We start from the raw sequence: 23,189 nt of genomic DNA, 5'->3' as shown, positions 1-23,189 counted from the left end.
AATTTGATTAAGGGATTATATACAGTTAGAAGTCCGTAAAAGCGAATTTTCGAGAATTTTTGCTGAGAAAATTTTTAAATTTATTGATCTAAAAATTTGTGCACATATTATGTTATCTTTTAACTGTATTTTAAGACTTAGTATTAGTAAAAATATTTATTTGGTGACCACTATATCTCTGAACAGGATCCTCTGAAATTAGAAAACCAAACAGATTTCGTTAAATTGATGTTAAATCTAGTGATTAATCGAAGGAATAAGCAAAATAATTTTTTTTGACAAAATGGCGGTTTCTCAAAAAAAAAAAATCGATTTTTCACCAAAATTTCAGCCTTAAATTGTTTATAAAAAAAGTTTATCGCTGGGAAAAAATCTTCGATTAATTCCAAAAAAATAAATATATAAAATATATTTAAGAAGCTCGTGTTAAAATTTGAGACTAATCGGTTTAGCCGTTTTCGAGTAATGTTGGTCACCGACTTTGAAAACACCATTTTGAGAAAAACGCGTTTAAAGTTTGCCTTGTACTTTTAAGCACTCTGAAACGCCTTTTCAAATTTGCGTATAACTTCGAAAATATTCACTGGAACGATATTAAATTTTCGGTGTGTATTCTTAAATATATGTACTATGTACATTAAGAAAAAAAAAATCGATTTTTTTAAATTTCTAACTGTATATAACCCATTAAGGTGAAAAAACGGGTAGCAAATAAATTGCCAATGATTAGGTTTGGCGCATGCACAATAGTAGGAAAGATTCTGAACGGTTTAACATTCCATGTGCAATCGTCTTAGAATGTTGGATGGTTGGCTGACAGCAAAGGCGCGCAATGAAAACGTGAAGCGCATGTCGCACTTGCATATCTATAAGCGATAATTAAAAAGCTTAACAGTAAGCACAAGCGCTAGTAAGCAGCAGCGCTGTTCGATTACTCAACACAAAGATGCGGGGATAGCGTAGGACTAGCGCTGCAGCGAACGAGCGCTCGACAATGACCGCCTGACTATGACAATTACTTGCGGAATTCAAAGTGCAGTGTTGCATGCACAATCAAGACGAGAATTATTTACAATCTGCTTTTGTTTTAACTATCATTTGTATTACACTCAACTTTGATGATTTCCATTTTTATTTTACTTATTTTTTTTTTTTGTTTTTTAGTTTATAGCTCTCCCTAGCAGATTAGTGCTTTGTTTTTGCAGTCAACTTTCACATATGCACACACACTGACGACAAGCATATGCATGCCATGTACTTATGTAAATATTTTTTGATTGCAAAATTATAGATTTTTTACTTTTCAATATGCACACACCCATGTACATACGTATGTACATATGTAAGTAATCGTAGCTATATACGATTTTTGTTCACAAAGGCAATACCGCGCGATCACGTTTTTCAGCGCTGAAGCGATGGCGAGTTTTGCACCGACAAGCGCTGTTGTTGTGAAATAAGAAAATAAATTGCTGCATACTTATTGACTTTTTGCGCTCTTTAATTCACATTTAATTTCATTACATTGTTTGATTTTTTCGTTTTCAAATAGGAACATACATACACACACATATATATATATATCTATATACATATATATATGTATACACATTCTGTTACTGATAAGCAGCTTTGACTTTTAATATTCCTTGGTCATGTGTTGCTATTGCTTTATTATTGTTTTTGTTGTATTCAAATTCGCTACAATCGCTGTTGTTACTGCAAATATTATTTCACTCGCTTATTATTGATCCATATGTACATATATGATGTATTGACCGTTGGCCGCCGCTAGCACCGACACCACACAAGAAGTGCTAGTTTTCACGCGTGCACTGTCTTCCGAAAAATAAGTGAATGCGGAAAACCTTTTATGGCGCGCGAGAGCATTGAGTATTAATTAAAGGTGATGGCACTAGACCAACAACAACGTTTTGTACTTTGGAATGTCAAGATGAAAGAAAAGGACCAACTGCGTTAAACAACCGACATGCATTTCAAGCTATTGGGTTGCGGAATAAGACTTTCATTTAAACAAAAAAAAAAAAACAATAATTATATCAATAAATTAATCAATTATATATTCGCCGCTGCTGTTTACAAACTCTTCCCACCTTTCAACTCATTTGTTAATGCCGTTTCGCCAAAAACTGCCTGGTCTGGTGTCAAAGAAGTTGTTGAGCCAGTTTTTAAGGACCTCTTTGTTATTGAAGGTAACGCCCTTCATATGTTTTAACAGGGAGCGGAAAAGGTGGTAATCTGTCGGTACAAGGTCCAAAGAATGCTGAAGAACCTCCCATTCGCGCTTGTTGTTTTTGTAGCAGTAACTTTGCCTGTGAAAAAGTGGTTAGTGTCATGCGGGGTGCCTTCACATGCCGGACATATGTATGTTTAGTATGTCGGGGTCAATTCTGGATAGGTAGGAGTTTAACCTACTACATTATCCAGAACGTAATTGTGCAAAGTTACGCGGGACTCTCGGGGAAGTTGGAGCTTTTCGGCTGCAATGGGTAGTGGTTGGACTCCGATGACCTCATTCGGGGGTCGGGAGCTTAAGAAGGTGGTAAGAGTTTCCCAATGAATGTCGTTAATTGTCTATCTGTACACTGTCCGATCCAGTATTTGTCGGTCTGTTTGGTCCTGAATATCTTACGCGTAATTGAGGAGGTACCTCCTGACGTGGCTGGGAGGCGGCTCAGGCTCCCATGGCAGCTGATTCTACGTTATCGGGTTTTTCCCGACCAAGGACTGCCGCCCCAGTAAACTAGCCTTGTCTACTGTACCGTACCCCACCTCTCCCATTTGAGCTCTTGGAGTGCGGCTTTGACGGCTTGTGTAGCATGGGTCCCGGTGTTGTCCTGAAGAAGTATAGTTAGACCATATCGGTCAGGTTTTTTTTAGTCATATGGCCTCATTCACGCAATGTAGAGCTCCTTGCTGAGCGTGGCGCTCTTTTCGTGTATTTCCCAGTGCACCATGCCCTCCCAGTCTCAATAAAAACACATATCATGATCTTCTTTGGATGAAGATTCGGCTCGACTCTCGACTTTGGCGTATCTCCTGGAGCCACCCACTCCTTTCTTCGCTTCATTTCTCATCTCCCGTTACGATACAGTACAAAAAGCGCTATTTATGACCACGTGTTGCTCGATAGCTGGCGAGAGGCTGAGAATAAATTTGAAGGCGACTTTCTTTCGACAGAAAGAATGAATACTTACTTACCCTTTGCCAAACAGCAAACAAATCATTGTAAAATAAAGGAAAATATAAAACCACTATGAACTTATTCCCCAACCCAATAGAAACATATGACGATAGTGCGAATGGAACGGTTTTTCGTCATTTCATTTTGTGCTGTCATCATGGCGAAAGAAAGAAAACAAATTAGTTGGTCAACTGATAACACCTGTAAAAGAATCGCCTTGCGTGTGTGGCTATAAAATGATGGAGCTAACAGCAACGACCTCCAGCTTTTTAGCGTGAATCCTTCCTTTCGAATACCACATTTCTCGCTTCCGCACAACCAAAGCCATCATTCGCATTGCCGGTATTTTTTTTATTTTTTATTTTTGGATTTTTTTATTCCCCGAAAAAATATTAACTGTTTCGTTAAAGAGCCCGAATTGTTAATACATTTTAAATGAAACCTGGTTAAACCATTGCTTCAACTTATTTATTGAAATAGAACTCAAATGATCTTTTAGGTCGAAGTGTCGGTTGTTGTTGTTGTTGTAGCAGCATAAACATTCCCCATAAATACAAGTATATATGGGGAATGCTGCTGAAGTGACAGTGTTTGGCCGAATATAAATCCGGGACGTTCCGGTAACGTAGAACCGACTGTCGTGGGAACGAAGTGTCGGTCATTGGGCATACTGCAAAAACGAAATTGTTATTTATTGAAATAAAGTTTAAGCGTTCCCAGGTCAGCTTTCCACTTCAATATCTGTAATCTGTATATCAGAAAATTCAAAATACAAGTCTATTCCTCGAAAGTGATATTATCGCCTTCCAAGTACTTCCCATCAACCGCAACCCATTTACTGCCAGCATTTCAACCAGCTTTTGATACATTTCTAGAACTCTATTTATTTCTACAAGAAAGAGGCTTTCCGCGGAGCCTGTAAGAGCAGTGGAAGAGAAAACACAAGCCATCAGATTCGAAGCAGAAAATTCAAAATACAAGTCTATTCCTCGCAAGTGATATTATCGCCTTCCAAGTACTTCCCATCAACCACAACCCACTTTACTGCCAACATTTCAACCAGGTTTTGATACATTTTTAGAACTCTATTTTCGCTATAGATGCTTTCCATTTAAATTCAACCGGGCTATTCGGGTCATGTTCTTCGATTTCGATGTAACTTAAATATGTTGCTCTCTGGTCAAAATAATGAGACACGTATTTTTTTGTTCGCCCGAAAAAATTTTTTTTCAAGAGTTATCGGCAATTTTGTTTTTCGCCTCAAACTCGATTTTTTTTAATTATATAAGAAAATTTTTTTTTTAAATGCCCATAACTTAGTCAAAAATGAACCGATTTTAATAATTTTGGGTTCAAAATGATCGTAATTACATACACAAGCGACTTCATGTAGAAACAATTGCAAAAAAGTAGTTGAAATTTTTTTATTTAGCAAAAAAGAAAAAAAATTGAAATTTTTTCGAAATTCAATATTTCAAAAAGTGTATTTTTTTTTTTTTATAACTTTTTCCAAATCAAAAGGACATCTCAAACTTTAATTGAGCTGCATGCCTAGTAGCTAAAATGAGTTGTTTTTGAGTAATGAATTTTTGAGTAAACACCCTGTTTCGCACTTTTTGTTTTTCGCAAAATAAAAAATTTTCAACTACTTTTTTGCAACTATTTCTATATGAAATCGCTCGTGTAAGTAATGACGATCATTTTGAACCCAAAATTATTAAAATCAGTTCATTTTTGACTAAGTTATGAGCATTTAAAAAAAAAAAAATCTTATATTATTAAAAAAAATCGATTTTGAGCCGAAAAACAAAATTGCCGATAAAGCTAGAAAAAAATTTTTTTTGGGCGAAAAAAAAAATACGTGTCTCATTATTTTGACCAGAGAGCAACATATTTGAGTTACATCGAAATCGAAGAACATGTCCCGAAAAGCCCTTTTGAATTGAAATGGAAAGAATCTATATAAGAAATTTTTTTTTAATTGCTCATAGCTTAGTCAAAAATAAGCCGATTTGAATGATTCTGGGTTCAAAATAATCGTAATTACTTACATAAGCGATTTCATGGAGAAATAGTTGCAAAAAGTAGTTGAAAATTTTTTCTTTTGCAAAAAACAAAAAGTGCGAAACAGGGTGTTTACTCAAAAATTCATTACTCAAAAACAACTCATTTTAGCTACTAGGCATGCAGCTCAATTAAAGTTTGAGATGTCCTTTTGATTTGGAAAAAGTTATAAAAAAAAAAAAATACACTTTTTGAAATATTGAATTTCGAAAAAATTTCAATTTTTTTTCTTTTTTGCTAAATAAAAAAATTTCAACTACTTTTTTGCAATTGTTTCTACATGAAGTCGCTTGTGTATGTAATTACGATCATTTTGAACCCAAAATTATTAAAATCGGTTCATTTTTGACTAAGTTATGGGCATTTAAAAAAAAAATTTTCTTATATAATTAAAAAAAATCGAGTTTGAGGCGAAAAACAAAATTGCCGATAACTCTTGAAAAAAAATTTTTTCGGGCGAACAAAAAAATACGTGTCTCATTATTTTGACCAGAGAGCAACATATTTAAGTTACATCGAAATCGAAGAACATGACCCGAATAGGCCGGTTGAATTTAAATGGAAAGCATCTATAGCCATCAGAGGCGTCTTCGATTTTTCCTTTACTTTTTTTCGGCTGTTAAAACGCGAGGAACACGGTACTGGTTTTTTCAATCGATCAAGCAGAAAATAATCTCAGGGGTGGTGAATTAGCTAGTTTTTGGATAGTATTCGTTTCGTTTTTAGTCAAAAATCCACGGATGTGTGGCACTGTGCGACGGTACGTTATCATGGTACAAAATCCACGAGTTCTTTCCCCATAAATCCTTTCTGTGCGAATTGCTTCATATCATCGTCTCATAACGCTCTCCACTCCATTAGAGCTCCCCACTCACTCGCTTAATGCCTGGATTGCGTGTCGTCCTTATAAATAAATCCACGCTTCCACGTCTCCAGTAATGATGCGTTTGATGAACGTTGGATCGCATTGAGCCTTGAAAACCATGCCTTAGGCGTGCATGGAATTCAGTTCCTTAGGGACTTGCTTTGCAGCAGCATGGCGCAAAGCCAAATGATTAACTACAATGTCCTGAACGGATGCATAAGCAATGTTCAAGTCCTCTGTCTGCACACTGATGGTTAATTTGCGATAATCGATCAACTTTTCTTTCACTTTATTGATGTTTTCATCAGTTTTCGATTTCGACGGCCAGCCACTAGTTTCGTCATTTTCGATGGGCTCACGATCTCTTCTGAAGTGTGCATGCCACTCATAAACGGCTGTTTTCTTTAGAGTATCAGTGCTAAAACAGTTACTCAACATTTCTAAGGTTTTCCATCATTGAATCCGTTTTTAACGCAAAATTCAATAACAATTCGATGTTGCAAATTCAAATTCATTTTTAAAACTGTAACAAATCGAAAACAGATGCAGGGGTAAATTTACGCAAGACGGCGCAACTTTCAGAAATGCTAAGGAATGGCCAAGTATAGCCATACAATTTTGGTGGGAATATTAATCACAGATGTGGCAACCTAACAAAAAAAAAAAAGAAAAAAACAGAACTCAAATCAGTTGATTTAGAGCGTCACCTGGCGATTGTTCCGGGAACTATTTGATCAACGTAGTATGTAGATACACTCATGGTCAAAATAATAAGCACATCATATCTTCACTAATATTGATTATGTTATTAATTATTAATATTAAAAAAAAATAAATAAATAAACAAATATCCAAACTCTACGATATGCCGCGCTGCTATTATTGTCAACACAAGTGTATTATAGGTTTTAATTAATAACTTCTGATAACAAGAATGACAACTATGTAAATTAATATGAGATGAAACGTAGAGACTCTTGTTCAGAATGTTTATTTTTGTGATTGTTATTCGAACGTTATCAGTTGAAAGACAACGCACGGCAGTTGTATCATTTAATTTGAGTCTGTTCAGCACATGTTCTGTATTAGATAAGGTTACGGTAAACAATAGGGTGGTCGAAGCGATTATTCTGTCGTGTGCTTTCAGCTTTGCATGGGGATTACATGAAAATATGTTGTTGGACTAAACTTAAAATAAAATAATTGAAAAAATGGTCATGCTCATACTAATGATATTCATTCTAAACATTTGACATGGAGGAGGTAGTACTGCTAAACGAAGGGCACTGATTGAACTACAACAACAACTAAAGACTTCATAGTGTAACAGGTTGAAAACGTCGCTGGACTAGGCTCCGACTTGTGTCGGGGGACTGCACGACGCTACCCATCTCTTCTGTATCCGCTTGCATCCAACCCTTGTGCGAGTAGCAACATTTTATGACAAGCCTAGTGATGTTTTCTAACGCTTTGGTATATCAGGTTACGAAACGGTATAAAATAGAAAATTTGTGCGAAAATGCTCGTTATAGTAATTTGTGTACACCATTAAATTGGTAAATTATATGCGCGCGGCTAATTACAAGACCGACTGATTCTCGCACTATTTTTAACAAATTTTCCGAATTAGCGGCCATTGATACGAAAATTTTGGTATTTATGTGAAATATGATTTATTTGTAAAACTTAACATGCGCTAACAGAATGAACTACTTGCATGTCGTTGTGAATTAGTTGACCGTAGCTGTTTGTACTTATGTGTATGAGCTTTCTACAGGGTCCGGCATTCAAAGTGTAACCAACTTCAGACTGCTCGCGCAGCTGATGCACAGGCATTAGCTGTCTGTTGGTTGGCAAAATGACAGGCCAGAGTATTGTTTACGAGCGCACAGAAGCATTTTGCCGAGAGTAAATGCGAAAAAATAAAATCTGTAATGGATTTCAAACGTGATTGTGTGATTACATTATATTTGGCTGGAAAATCACAACCAGCGATACTTCTTGAGCTTGAGCACCTTAAAGTAAATAAAGTTTTTGTTTATCGCACCATCTCGTTACAATGATACCGGTAGCATCGCGAACGTCATGGAGGTGGACATTAAAAGACTGCAACGTCACGTGAAATGGTTCAAAAAATGAAGAAGCGACTTGGGCGAGATCCCCGACGAAGTGCCAATAAAATGGCGAATGAACTGAAAATATCTGACCGTAGCATTCAGCGCATACTGAAAAATGATCTCAAAGTCAAGCCTTACAAGATCAAAAAAGGTGTTTGATCTCACATCAAAGCAGCAGCAAGTCAGCCTTGAGAGAGCAAAGGAGTTACTTCGCTTAGCCGAAAGCGGTCAATTTCCGAACATTGTGTTTTCTTACGAGAAAATTTTTCAATTCGTAAACTTCCGAAAACGTTAGGGTTTATTTGATCGACCGTTCATACGAGAATTTGAGTCATCGATTGGCCACCATGAGGGAGCACCCGCCACAGGTAATGGATGGGGCCGCTCCAACCGTAGATGGGCGCTCTCCAATCGTTCGCTTCTCCTCATCGGAGACTATGCATTCGAGAGTGTGCAAGAATTTACCTGTTTTTGGTATCAAAATATCAGCCAATAAGGATATGTTACTGGCAATAAGTGGCCGAGTTTTAGCAGAAAATAAGTCGTATTACTCTAATGTGAAACTGCCTAAGACTGAATTATTAAATCGCGAAAAAAAGTTAAAGATATAGAAAACTTTGAACCGCCCTGTGCTTACCTATGGTTGCGAACTATGGACGCTAAGAGTTACTGACATTAATCAATTAATGGTCTTCGAAAGAAACATTTTGCGAAAAATGTATGGACCAATAAGACTGCAGGACTGTACTTATCGAATAAGAAATAATCATGAGCTGGAACTTTTAGCAGAAAACGAAACTGTGTTAAGATTTATAAAATCTCAGAGGATAAGATATCTTGAACACATGTTTAGAATGCCCAAGGAGAGAACAACACGAAAGGCAGTTGAATTGTGCCCTGTTCGAGGCCGAAGAAGAGGACGCCCCAGAAAGAGATGACTCGAAGACGTTGAAGATGACCTTGCAAAGCTGAACGTATGGCGGTGGAAGGAAGTAGTCTTAGATAGAGACAAGTGGCGAAAGGTTGTGACTGAAGCAATGGTTCACCAAGGACTGTGATGTTAAGAAGAAAAAGAAGTTGTGTGTATGTACAAGGTGGCGCAAAATTAATTACACTCTCGGAAGACTTACAATTTTCGCAAATGGCAGCGTACGACAATCATATTTGACACTTGTAAACTAGACAGATGCAGCAGGCATATATGCAAGCAAGTTTTCCTTCACTCAAAATAATTTTTCTTTTATTTAAAATGTTATTAAAATAAAATGGCTGATTAATTTTACGTATCACTACTAATTTGTAATTTTGCTTATCATTACTTACTTGCAATTTTGTACTATCATTACTCATTCAAGCATTCATGTGTATCGCTTTCTAACTCAACGAATGAGTTAAGAGGCAAATGACTATGCAAAATTGAAGAAAACGAGCTGCAATTTTTTTGTTCTAATTTTTATAATAATTTTGTGTGTTCAAACGATATTATTTAAAAAAATAGATACTAGTAATGAAAAAAAACAACAGACAAAATAATAAATAATTTTTAATTTTTATTTTTATTTAATTTTTTGTTCATTATGGGGTTAGGGGTAGTCAGAATTTTGAAAAATTTGAAGTTTTTTGCGTGAAAATTTGAAGTGAATCCGTCAAATACTTTTCGTCAACTACAACAATTAACAAAGGGCGCTCGGGCGCTCCGGAGTAGTAGTAAAAACTTTAAATGCGTTTTTCCCAAAACAATGTTTTTTGAACTGGTAATCACTATAACTTAAATACCGCTTAGTAGATTTCAATAAAATGTATACTGCTTTTGAAAAATATAAAAAACTAGGATTTTTTTTTTCAAAAATTTCGATTTTTTTTAATTAATTGCCGGTTTTTTTTTCTCGAAAATATAAAAAATATTTCCTGAGGCCGCCACATTGCTAATTTTGGAAAAAAGGTCGATCAGGCACAAGATTTTCTATTAATAAAACTCTTGTCCGAATGAATTTAGATGAATGTCCAAGGACTTGTGATGATCACCGCAAGGGACTTCTGGAGAAACGGGCTCCACACAAACAGCGATAACTTTTACATTATTGATTTTTTTTTTTGCTAAGTCAAGACGAAACATGATGTATTAATATTATGTTTTTATTTTTGTAAAATAAAGCAACTGACTAGCAAAAAAAAATTATTGAAAATCATCATTTTTTTGGAGCCTCTGACTATCCCTAACCCCTTAAAAATTTATAAAAGCGAAATAGCTGAATCTTATCAACTGCCAAGAGCTTCACATATTTTAAAATAGTTAAGGTCAGAGTAACCTGCATAAAGAAGACTTCCTGTTCCAGGCCAGTAGGTAATAAAAAAATAAATTGGTTTTAGCATGCGTCATTAATTTTACTATTGACTCCTTGCATGCAACTTAAGATTTTAAGATCAGTCAGATTTAATGCATTTTGGAATATTTGTACAGAAACAAAAACAAACGGATTCATAAAATATACATACATACATACATATGTATATGACCATTGCATTAGCAACATTTTTCTAATTTCAATTGATCAACAAATATTCATGATCAATTGACACCTATTCTTGTTGGTATTGGTTATAATAAAATCCACGATGACTTTGCTATTTAACACAAAGTGTTTTCAACAGTTCACTAAATGTAAACAAATGAGATAACAATAGCAACGAGTCACAGGTACTTAAACTATAGACAATAGCGCAAAATCCCAAACATAAAATTCCTTTTCCGCCCCTTCACATGGTTAATTGAACATTCAACACATTAACTTACCACCATTCACGCATCGCCTCGACGTTGGGTGCGGACGAGGCATTGCTGCCATCACCGGCATTGCTACCCAGAAACTGTTGCTGTTGTTGATGCTCTTTGAAGGCCGCAGCGGCGGCATTCGTGGCGGACGGTATGCATTCTAAGGCGGCTGAACTACTATGCAGGCCATTCACACTAGGAGCTGTTGTCTTCGACATTTTGTTTCTCTTTTTTTTATTATTTTAGTGTCTGTTTTTATTTGTTATAAAAAATGTTTTTTTTTTTTTTTGTTTTTTGTCTTTTGCTGTTTGATTCAAGTGTCTTATTTTGATTTCTTTACGCTTTAAACACAATGCAAATTGATGTTTGGCAAAGACGGAAATGCTTGAAATATTGTACTACGTAGCAGTAGCAGTACGACTACTGGAGTGGGGTTGGTTGGTGGCTTTTATTGATAACGAAAGGTCTATCCTAGCACTTCTGCATGAGAAATAGGGTCGAATAATATCGAACGAAACACCGGATTACTATTAGAGACTTTATGCACTCTTCATAGCTTTGTGGCCACCTTTAGTCATGCAATTTTCTTCATATGTACGCCTTTGATTTTAGCGAGTCTCCCAAATTGTGTTTTCTCTTTTTTCTTTGCCTGTACAGGTGCAGATTACGGAGGCGGAACTCCTATTGGGTAGGCTCTAAGTTGCTTTCGCAATGTACTGCCTATTTGATTGAAACTTTGATTTGTCTTCACTTTATCTTGCACAACATTATTTCCTAAATAAATTAATTTTCGCACACAATGGAGGAAATCGTCGAACAGTTGAAAGTTTCTTTTATTAAACGCCGTTTGTCACACAACACGAATATAAAATAAAAGCAAACAACTACAACACAATAGTGACAATTAGATCAGCTTGCGAAGCAGTCGGTAAAGCAAAATGTAGGAATAACTGTCAGCTCAGTCAGCTGTTCGAAAAAGTACAGAAAAGTTGCCGTATAGTGACATCTAACGGGTATTAGTTGACTACAAATGTTAGTGAATCAGAAGTAAAAATGTAGAATACAATTTTTTTTGCTCTACACTAAATTGCAAAATTGCAATTCATCCGATGTTTCACGCAATTTACGAGAATTATATTCGTACATGCCAACAATTTTGTAGTTCTAAATCATTAAAGCACAGCAGTTCAAAATTATGCCCAATTCAAGTGGAAAATGTAGACAACACTGTGGCTATAATTAGCGAAAATTTGTATGGTAGCACTGTTGAGAATTGGGAACGGTAATGTGTTGGTATTGAAATGAGGGATTGTTCAATAAATTATACACACCTTCGATAGCTCAGTTGGTAGAGCGGTGGACTGTAGAGGTAATAAATTCGTGCAATACGAAGCAGAAATCCATAGGTCGCTGGTTCAAATCCGGCTCGAAGGATCTAGGTGGCATTTTTTTGTACATTTTTATTTATACAACTCCATGATCTAATTTCTCGTAATTATGTAGCAACAACTAGTATGCCTATCGAAATTGAGTGCTTGCGCAAAGATCGCTAAGGCAATTACTGTAGTCGTCTTCTCTATTAGATGATACCGAGCTAAGCGTATATGGTGTCAGTTAGGTAGGGATTGGTAGAGGAACATTTTTTTAGCACTTCTTGCGGTTTTTATGTGAAAGTGTTTTTACGAAAAAATCTGGTTGTACGCATAGTTTACACCCACTAGGCCTTAGAATATGAAATATCTGCTTTGATATTAACTACCGCTTTTAAGGGGTTATATGCAGTTAGAATTTAAAAAAAAAGAAACATTTTTTTATTTTATTTTCTTAATGTACATATATTTAAGAATACACACAGAAAGTTTAATATCATTCCGGTGAGTGTTTTCGAAGTTACACGCAAATTCGAAAAGGCCTTTCAGAGTGCTTGAAAGTACACGGCAAACTTTAAACGCGTTTTTCTCAAAATGGTGTTTTCCAAGTCGATGACCAACATTAATCGAAAACGGCTAAGTCGATTAGTCTCAAATTTTAACACGAGCTTCTGAAATATATTTTTTAGTAATTAATCGAAGATTTTTTCTCACCAACAAATATTTTTTTCTTTTTTTATAGACAATTTAAGGCCGAAATTTTGGTCAAAAATCAATTTTTTTAACGAAATCTATTTGGTTTTTTAATTTCAGAGGATCCAGTTCAAAGATATAGTATCACCGCAAAACGTCTTTTTTGAGAGAAGCTGCCAGAGATCAGCTGTAGCTCCTATCCAAATAAATATTTTTACTAATACTAAGTCTTAAAATACAGTTAAAAGATAACATAATATGTGTACAAATTTTTAATAATAATATGTGTACAAATTTTTCAATAAATTCAAAAGTTTTCTCAGAAAAAATTCTAGAAAATTCGCTTTTTTCGGCCTTGTAAGTGTATATACCCCTTAAAGTTTAGACTTGCTTCATGAGTAAAGCCTAAATTGAGTATCTAACATAACATAATGACATTCCCCAAACGATTTTAATTGGCAGACGAATGTTGTACTTTTCAATGGAGTGGACGCTGTCATGCTCGACACTAATACGCGTTGTTGCTGTTGTAGCAGTGTAAACACTCCCCATACTTACATACGGATATAAATCCGGGTCGTTTCAGTATACGCCTTTTTTTAGTCGGTTTGTTGTCGTTTTTTTTTATTCACTTAGTCACATGGGCTTCCACTACAGCCTTCGCTTCATATGATTTTATACAATAGATACGAGCAGAGAATCAAGTTATCAAGACCCTATGAGAAATGTTTGCTATGCGGACAAGTTTAAATGTCATTCCGGGGTCATAGAAACACTCGCACCTTGGAGAACCCAAGATAAAACAGAATTGGTGATATCTCTTTATATGAGTTCCAGATTTAGATATCATAAAACATGAGCGGCGCTGGACATATACTCGCTAGATGACTGAAACTTATCACTGCCCTAAATAATCATAAGAAAGTTAATCTTACATATGAAGAAATTAAGCTGAAACAAAAATTCCCGCCGTTACCTGCTCGCTCTTTAATGGGAAGACTATCTGAAAGTTGTTGAAACTAAATGAGATTTCACGTAGAGCGACGATAGATCGCAGAAGGAGAAGATAGTTCGACGTGACGCATTGATTTTCACAAGTACCATAGAGAGTATACCACTCAGAGTTGCCTCAGCCTACTGCACTGTCAAGGACGCAGCAATTTTCGTGATCAGCAGACAGATACCCGTCGATCTCATGGTCCGGCAACGAATGGATGCGCGGGACTCCAAGAAGAAACACGTCATCACTAGCTTCCCAGAACGGAGATGCCAAACCATGCTGCGGTGGCTAAGCCGATGGGACACTGAACCGAGTGGCAGATGTACGGCGACTCTTATTCCATCAATTGACATATGCGTTCGCGGAAGTGAACTACTTCTTAACTCAGTTCCTCTCAAGCCACAGATACTTCCGGAAATACTTATACCGCATGGACAAAGTAACCGTTTCCAAGTGCATATACTGCGAAGCGCTGAGCGATAACGGTGAACTCACGTTTTTTAGTTGTAACAGATGGCTCGCGGAAAGAAATGCTCCGAGGGAGCAGATTGGCCACATCGCGCCAAGCAATATAATCAGCAAAATTCTCGAAAGCGAGGACAGCTGGAACGCGGTAAGGAAATACATCGAGAACGTTACTACGAAAAAAACAGATTGACCTCGACAAAGTGCAACAAATCGAAGCCGCACAGATAGAGACACAAGAAGACGAGCCTATAGCATGAAAGCTGGCTACAAATATGGCGGACCCAGACGTGGGTGAATAGAATTGGTGCTTTATGAATGCCGTTCTGGGCCCTCCCGAAGTAATATAGAAAGCAGTTCCGGGAAGGGTGTCTCCCCAGAAGGAGGGGAGAAATCACTTTAGTGGCTACACCACACGAGTAGACGACGGTCGCTGTAAGTGCGAAGGCATTTTTAACCCAACCTCACCACCAAAAAAAAAAAACAAGAAAAAAAATACCACGAACTCGAGATTTTGGCCCTCACTTTAGTTTTAAAAATGAAATGAAGAAACAAAATGAGCGGGCTTGATGATGCTGGAGTACAAGACAAAGAGTCGGCTGTTACATCGTGAGAAAAATGGTGGCTTGTGGAGTTTATAAAACGAGAAGTTACATAAGATCCCTGCCGATAAAGGTGTTTCACTAAGAACTTACGACTACGCTGGCTTTGACATGACAGCCATGAAAGTAGATAGCAGTAAAACGGGTAACTTTCTCTGACTGAGAAATATTTCGTAGAAAACCACATGGCCTCTATTCTCAATTGGCGTCAGATTTTCAATAAATTATGTTATTTTGGTAAATTTTTTTTTTGTTGAAGATTTTAAGATTCTCCAAAAATATACCGGATGTCGTGAATGAAGTGTACATTACATACAAATAAACATCTTTTTGCATATTACAAAATTTTTAAATATAGCACTAAGATGTGTGGAAATAGATTTGTTTATGCAAAATTTTCTTGGCTGAGGCACGTGAATAATTTCGTTCGGGAAGCAAACAATGGAAAAGAGTGCAGAGTTAAAATATTTCCATACATATGCGCGCAATAATGGAATGGAAGGAGTGGTTCCAGATGGCAAAGCTGGCAGGGTGCAAGCAGTGCGAATATATTATTGGATATTTAATGTTTATTTTTGTGAATGTAATGCTTTGAGTTAAGAAATTATTAATGAAATTCGGGAAATCGCTGCTCGCAAACTTAAGCTACAGCTATTTACAGTGTGACAAAGATTTCAAAAGGTTTTCGGAAGAATTCAATTAAAGCGATAAATTAGAAATAAACTCATTTTAAAATTTATTAACGTTTTAAAAGATCTAAAATCTGTTGGAAGTAAGTCGTTAACCCTTTGAGGAGGAGGAGTGTCGGCATATAGCCACCCAAGCCGTTTTGTCGTTTCAGACGCGTGTCGGCATATAGCCGCCCAAATTAGTTTGTAGCTGCAAGGCTCGCATCGTCTGTCGTTCTGAGCGACAAGATACGCATAGGTATAATAAAAGTCACGTTTTCATTCAAAGACATTGGGGGCCATTAGCGATGAAGTCTTATCTTCCTTATAATGTAAACTTACGATGTGAGACGACGGTAGAGTCAGAACGAATTTCAGTTCTTCGATTCAGTTTGTCAGTGTCACTGCCAGAGGAACCAGCAGGCTTTTTATATATTTTATATTTTATCCTACGCACGAAGGCTAAGCGATCTAGAGATAATACGTTAGATAGTGACAGTTCTATTTTATATATCTACTACTTTAAATCTAGTAAGGCGGAAGATGACGGCATTATTTCGTCAATTTTAAAGAAACCACACAGTGCCGGAACATAAAACGTTTACATTAATACCTCCAAACTTTTTTTGTTGCTTTTTTTTCAATTTGTTTGTTTATAACAATTTTTTGATTTTATGAAAATTTTTTCTTGTGTTAAATAAAGCCTTAGTTTTTTTATAACGTTCAACGTATTTATTTTCTTTACTGCGCACTCCAAAACATTTCGTCCTCAGCGACGCTCGCCTGTCGAACGGCTCCATCCCCAAAGGGATAATAGTGATATCCTTCCTTCATTGGAGTTCACCACAACCAAATCAAAAATAGCACGCGTGGGCGACTGGGCTGTTGAAATTGACGAAATGAATTTGGGTGATATTTGGCTTCAGCAGGATGACCCTCCACGTTGCCTAAGCTAACAACCAATCGATCTTTTGTGTCATAAGTGCGAAAATCGTGACGGTTGGAGATGTCAATTGCTTGCCTCAGAGTGGATATTAGACTCGTTTGCTCTTTTTTTTTTGTGTAACTTACCGTTAACTCTTCGTTGAACACCTGTTTTAAAACGTTCGGTTAGGCACCCGAGTCTGGCCTTTTTTCGTCCTGATCGAGTAACCTTTTTTATATATAGTACATAAGTCGATAGAAAATTAAATTTTAGGAAGCTCGAGTCTTTAGCTATAATAGAAATATGTTAAATTCATGTTCAAAGTCTGGCCTGAAAAGTCTGACCCTACGGAGGACAAAAGGCCAATATTATGCGTATAGCGGAGATATACTCTAAAGTCATTTGTGGAAAAGAACCAGAAAGGATTAACAAGATTTTTTGAAATTGTAATAACGCGATCAGCTACTGCCGGGCCAGCCGAGGTGGTTACTTGAATCAAGTTATAAGTTTGCCAGAATCAAACTGAACGTACACTTTCGAATACAAAAAAAAATAAAACTAGCAACAGTTTTTTTTATTACAGTTTACACAGTTGTTAATTAAAGACATCAGTCGATGCCTTGCCATCTACAAGGTGGCGCAAAATTAATCACCCTATCGTAAGATGTACAATTTGAGCAAATGGCGTTGTACGTCAATCATATTTGACACTTGCAAATTTGACAGCTACAATATATAAAGAGACAAACAATGGACGGTTCAAATAAAGATTTCCATTAGCCAAAATCATTTTTATTTTTTAGTAAAAAAGTTATTCAAAAACAAAATTGGACGACTAATTTTGCGTCACCTTATGATAAGTGAGGGGGAAAACAGCGCCACCTTGTACAAAAAATTTATTTACTTCCATATTTTATGGAAGAAAAATTCTCTAAAGAGCATGTTATAAAAAAATGTGTGGTAGAACAGAAGCTACATAATATGAAAAATCGTTTTAAAGACATAATAAAGGGTTTTCCAATAAGAGGTGTTATTCCCGTAAAAGATCAATGGTTTCATTGCTTGTGTGTCACGTAGCGCCGTCTTGTTGAAAATACGTTGTCCATATCAATACCATCCAATTCCGGCCATAAAAAATCGTTAATCAACTCTCGATAGTCAATCCATTCACCGTAACTGTTACTCCAGCTTCATTTTCGAAAAAGTAAGGTCCAATGAGTCCGAGTGTAAGGATCATAAACCGCACCAAACAGTCGCACGTTGAGGAAAGAGAGGCTTTTCAACAATAACTCTTGGATTTTCTGAGCCCCAGATCCGACAATTTTGCTTGTTGACGAAGCCATCGAGGTGGATATGGGACGCATCACTCAAGATGATTTTTCGATGGAATTCATTTTCATGCGACCCCATAAGCAAAGACACGACGTTGTTGATGATCGGCCGGCTTTATAGACCTTAAGTCCCAAATCTTTATGTAAAATACGGTGTAATGACGTTTGTGGAATGCCTAATTCCAAAGAACAACGAGGAGTGGACAAACCTTTCTTCAACACTTTCGGCTACAACAGCAATTTTTTCGGCTGTTCTTGAGCGACGTGCACGAGTTTTATTCATCACATCACTAACTTGTCCCAACAGCTCGAATTTTTTCACCATTTTCTGTATTGCGGTCCGACAAGGTGCTTCACGATGACCCAAACATGTTCGAGCTTTACGAACCGTCTCTGCCAAATTTTCACCATTTTTATAGTGAATTTTAATAATTTCAATGCGTTTTTTAAACGTGAATCGTTCCATTTTTATTAATGGCGTAGTTTCTACTTTTCCAATATCAAATAATGACATCTCCCGAAATAGCGGGCTATTCAAATTAACACCTGTTATTGGAAAACCCTTTATTAACCAATGCGTATTCAGTGATGGTGGTGGCACTAGACCAACAACAATGTTTTGTATATTTGATTGTCAAAGCAAAGTATTGGCAAAATACAAAAAACAAAAATTCGCCTTGTTTCGATCTGAGCTGACAGCCACATGGACACGGCGAAAGAAAAAAAAAATCATCTTTAATAGATACGCCTTGGTATTAACCCTTGACGGACAAATGTCGTCATAAGGGTTTAGGGGTAGTCAGAATTTTCAAAAAATTGAATTTGTTTTTGCATTTTGCTTTTTTAAAGCATAATATCTTAAAAATATTGTATGAAAATTTGAAGTGAATCCGACAAATACTTTTCGAGTTATTCAACAATTAACAAAGGGCGCTCGGCGGCTCCGGAGCGTTGTTGTTGAGCTGCTGCTGTTAAGAAGCTGCTACGACGGCAGAAGAACTATTATATGGCCCAGGAATAGATGATACAGTGTAAGTAATTAAATAATTCGTATAACTCTACTTAAATCAATGGCAAATCATTAAATGCGTTTTTCTCAAAACTAGGTTTTTTGAACTGGTGAACACTGTAACTTAAAAACCGCTTGGTAAATTTCAATAGATTTTATACTGCTTTTGAAAAATATAAAAAACTCGTGTCTGATCGAAGGATTTTTTTTTTCAAAAATTTCGATTTTTTTTAACAATTAATTGTCAGTTTTTTCTCGAAAATCTGAAAAATATTTCCTGAGGCCACCACATTGTTAATTTTGAAAAAAATCTTCGATCAGGCACAAGATTATCTATTAATAAAACTAAGTTCTCTGTTCCGATTGAGTTTAGATGAATCTCCAAGGACTTGTGATGATCACCGCAAGGGACTTCTGGAGAAACGGGCGCCACACAAACAGCGATAATTTTTACAATTATTAATTTTTTTGTTTGAAATTTTACTAAAGCCAAGTAGAAATATGATGTATTTATTAATACTATGCTTTTATTTTTATAAAATAAATCAATTGACTAGCAAAAAAAAAATTTATGAAAATCATCATTTTTTCGGGCCTCTGACTGCCCCTAACCCTTTAATAGATACGCCTTCATTTTAACCATTTTAAAGCAGTCGCATATGCGGCGGAAAACACTTTTTATGTTATTATTATTTTTAACACTCTTGTTGTTCACACCGGAACTAAGGTTGCATAGTAAGCTTAGTACAAATTTCCACTTCGTATCATACAAAAAAAGCATCCGCACCGTTAAGGGTTAAAAATAATTGTGCTGTAAATCAAATTATCAGAGTCACATTATCATCTGCCACAAGTATACATATATAGAATATATAGACACATGCACATATCAATAAACTACCCCTGTGCATTAAATGCCTTGCGCTAATATCCTTCCAAACAGTACTCTCGCACCGCCCACTCAACGACTCACCTGAATTGATTGCGTTTCTCGATCAAATCGGCAACACGTGTGCGACGCAAAGGTGCTGGTGATGCGCCAGGCGATGGCTGCTGACTGAGTGTGGGTGGACCCAGCATAGTTAATGTGGCCGATGATTCGGCTGCGGCTGCGGCCGCCGCTGCTGCTTGCTCGGCCACCAAGGCGCGCGCCATAATGAGATCCTCCTCCCTCATTTTCGTTGAATTATTTGTTGATATTTAGCTTTGATTGATTTTCAATAGCCTAAGTGGGAGCGTTTGAATATTTATTGATTGAAAAATTAAGTGGGTACGATTGGGCACTTGAAACAATTTGCACACTTAGCTCTGGGAAATTTTAAAAAATTCTTAATTAAAAAATTAAGGCAAAAATATTTTATTAAATGAATTTTTTATAAATTTTTTTTTTAATTTGCTGAAATTATTTAAATTTGCTGCCAAAATACTAGGGCTTTATTCTATGAAATTATTTCACTGTCTACAAACTTCACGTCGAAACTTCTTTGCATATGCGCTAACACTCTGTTTAAGTGCACTTGTACTCAGCCATGCGCAGATACAATTGACCCTGTTTTAATTCGCCGTTTGAGTTTTTTATACATATATTTAATTTTTTTTCAGTGTTTTTACGAATTCTCTAATACTTTTGCTTTCAATAGAGAATTTTGGTTTTTTTGTTTTTGTTTTTCTTTTTTGCAAGCGCAAAACAGTCGAAGAGGAAGTTTGTCAAGACTAAAGTATTATACCAATGAACGAATTTTTGCTTAAAGTGAACCGCTTTTCTGCGAATCTCTATAACGAATTGTGGATGCGAAAAATTACACGCTCGAGATTTCGCAACTGAACGTTGTTAAAGTCGATTTTGTACTGATGCGTTCGCTGCATAAATCCGTTCAGTTTAACACCAAAATTGTAGAATTTTGTAGGCAACAGCGAGAACAACAGCAAAAGCGGCAGTAGCAGCAGCAGCAGCAGCAGCAGTAGCAGTAGCAGGTACAACAATGCTGTGATCAATGCGCCACCAACAATACTGTGTTGAGTTCGCTGAATAAATAAATTTTGTATATACACATACACACATACATACATATATATAATGTAATATACATATATATTTGCTTGTGTTTGTGTTTGTGGAAATTCTGAATTCAGTACAAACAATATTTACATTTTCTCGATTTATTTCTTGTTTTTGTTTTTTTTCCTCTTTTCTTTGCTACGAAGTATTTTTTCTTTCTACGTGAGAAGTGATCTTATTCACGCTTTTTGGACGTAACGATTGGCGGCAATGGCAACAGCAATGGCCACGGCAGTAGTTGCAGAAACAACACTGCAAACAACAACAACAACACTATGAATAACAATATTCACATCAGCAACGTACACAATAACAATGATCGCCAGCAACAGATACGGTACAATAACAACAACAATAACATCTATAGTAACAACAAGAATAGCAATAGTAGCAGCATAGCAATGCCAGCAGCATTTCTAGTGGCGCCGCTGTCATCTCCACCGTCGCCGCTGCTATCACCTACCATTTGAGTTTTGCCTAAATGAGTTTTGTGTGTGACCCACCATTGATCTTGAATTTGTGCGAAGTAACAAGCCTCCTTCCGATCGACTGAGCGTTCGTTGTTGCTGAGTTCTGTTAGTTGCCTATGTACGAACTCATGTAAGGCATATAATAATAGTGCATATATGTATATAATATATACATACATATACATATATAAATATGTATAAAATAGCAGCAACGCCAGGTGGCTCCAATGCACAAGCGCACATATCATACATAACTCCTTGTATGTACTCGAATGCATAATATATACATACATACATACATATAAATATATCCAACTTTAGGCATTTACAATGTTTTGTTGTTTTGTTGAAGGTGGTGGACGACGCTGCCGGTAAACGTTGCTGCTAGTTGGGTTGCTTCTGCTCCACACTACTTAGCCGAATTCGTCAGAATCGACATTTTATTTTATAAAGCCAGTACTCAATTAATTCGTTTTGCCTTACTTATAATACGCATGGATGGAATATGTGCATACATATACATATGTATACAGTGTTGGGAAAAATAAGTGAAGTGTAATATAATATTTTTGGCCGCCGTAGCCGAAGGTGTTGGTGCGTGACTACCATTCGGAATTCGGAGAGAATGTAGGCTCGAATCTCGGTGAAAGAACAAAATGGAGAAAAAAAGTTTTTTCTAATAGCGGTCGCCCCTCGGCAGTCAATTGCAAAACTTCGAGTGTATTTCTGCCATGAAAAAGCTTCTCATAAAAAATATCTGCTGTTCGGAGTCGGCTTGAAACTGTAGGTCCCTCCATTTGTGGAACAACATCAAGACGCAAACCAAAAATAGTAGGAGGAGTTCGGCCAAACACTCAAAAAGGGTGTACGCGCCAATTACCATATACATGGTGGGCATTTGTCTGATGTAATATTTCATACATAATTTCCATAAAATATATATTCCATGTATAAAAACAATTAACCAAACAAAATGATTATTGCAAAAGTTATTTGTGTTTAACCTTAGTAGCTCTTATTTGGCCCACCCTATATAAGGGTCCGGCACTCGAAGTGTAACCAACTTCAACCACTCGCGCAACTGACACACGGGCATCAGCTGTCTGTTAGTTGGCTAAATGATAGTCCAGAGTATTGTTTACGCGCGCGAAAGCATTTTTGCACTATGCTTGGATGGAAAATCACAACCAGTTATTGTTTGTGAGCTCGAGCACCTTAAAGTAAATAAAGTTTTTGTTTTTCGCACCATTACTCGTTTCAATGATACTAGTAATATCGCGAAAAGTCATGGAGGTGGTCATCAAAAGACTGCAACGTCACGTGAAATGGTTCAAAAAGTGAAGAAGCGATTTGAGCGAGATCCCCGACGAAGTTCCAATCAAATGGCGAAAGAACTGAAAATATCTGACCGTAGCATCCGCCGCATACTGAAAAACGATCTCAAAGTCAAGCCTTACAAGAATCAAAAGCCGCTTGATTTCACACCAAAACAGCAACAAGTCAGACTTGAGAGAGTTCCTTCGCTTGGCCGAAAGCGGTCAATCTCCGAACCTTGTGTTTTCTGACGAGACAT

General features: G+C 36.6%; 1 protein-coding gene and 1 non-coding gene across 3 annotated transcripts in view; one reads left to right on the top strand and one right to left on the bottom strand.

Moving 5' to 3' along the window:
• Window positions 1-20,918, bottom strand: part of LOC129243748 (NAD kinase) — an 81,407-nt gene extending 60,489 nt beyond the window's left edge. The window contains exons 1-2 of one of the 2 annotated variants that reach the window (XM_054881015.1): window positions 20,815-20,918; window positions 20,061-20,393 (exon numbers count right to left, since the gene is read on the bottom strand). In XM_054881015.1, the coding sequence (XP_054736990.1) occupies window positions 20,061-20,263 (203 nt within the window). In that variant the 5' untranslated portion in view covers window positions 20,264-20,393; window positions 20,815-20,918. Of the gene's footprint in view, window positions 1-11,045; window positions 11,894-20,060; window positions 20,394-20,814 lie in introns of those variants that run through there. The other variant, XM_054881016.1, reaches the window with a different exon arrangement.
• On the top strand, window positions 12,355-12,458 carry Trnay-gua (transfer RNA tyrosine (anticodon GUA)). The gene is made up of 2 exons: window positions 12,355-12,391; window positions 12,423-12,458. It is a non-coding gene; the product is annotated as a tRNA-Tyr (tRNA).
• Window positions 20,919-23,189: the final 2,271 nt, after the last annotated feature.

This window comes from Anastrepha obliqua, chromosome 4 (genome assembly GCF_027943255.1).
Source record: "Anastrepha obliqua isolate idAnaObli1 chromosome 4, idAnaObli1_1.0, whole genome shotgun sequence".
NCBI classification, from domain to species: domain Eukaryota; kingdom Metazoa; phylum Arthropoda; class Insecta; order Diptera; family Tephritidae; genus Anastrepha; species Anastrepha obliqua.
Note: the sequence above shows the minus strand (reverse complement) of the source record. Positions and strands in the feature narration are given on the sequence as shown.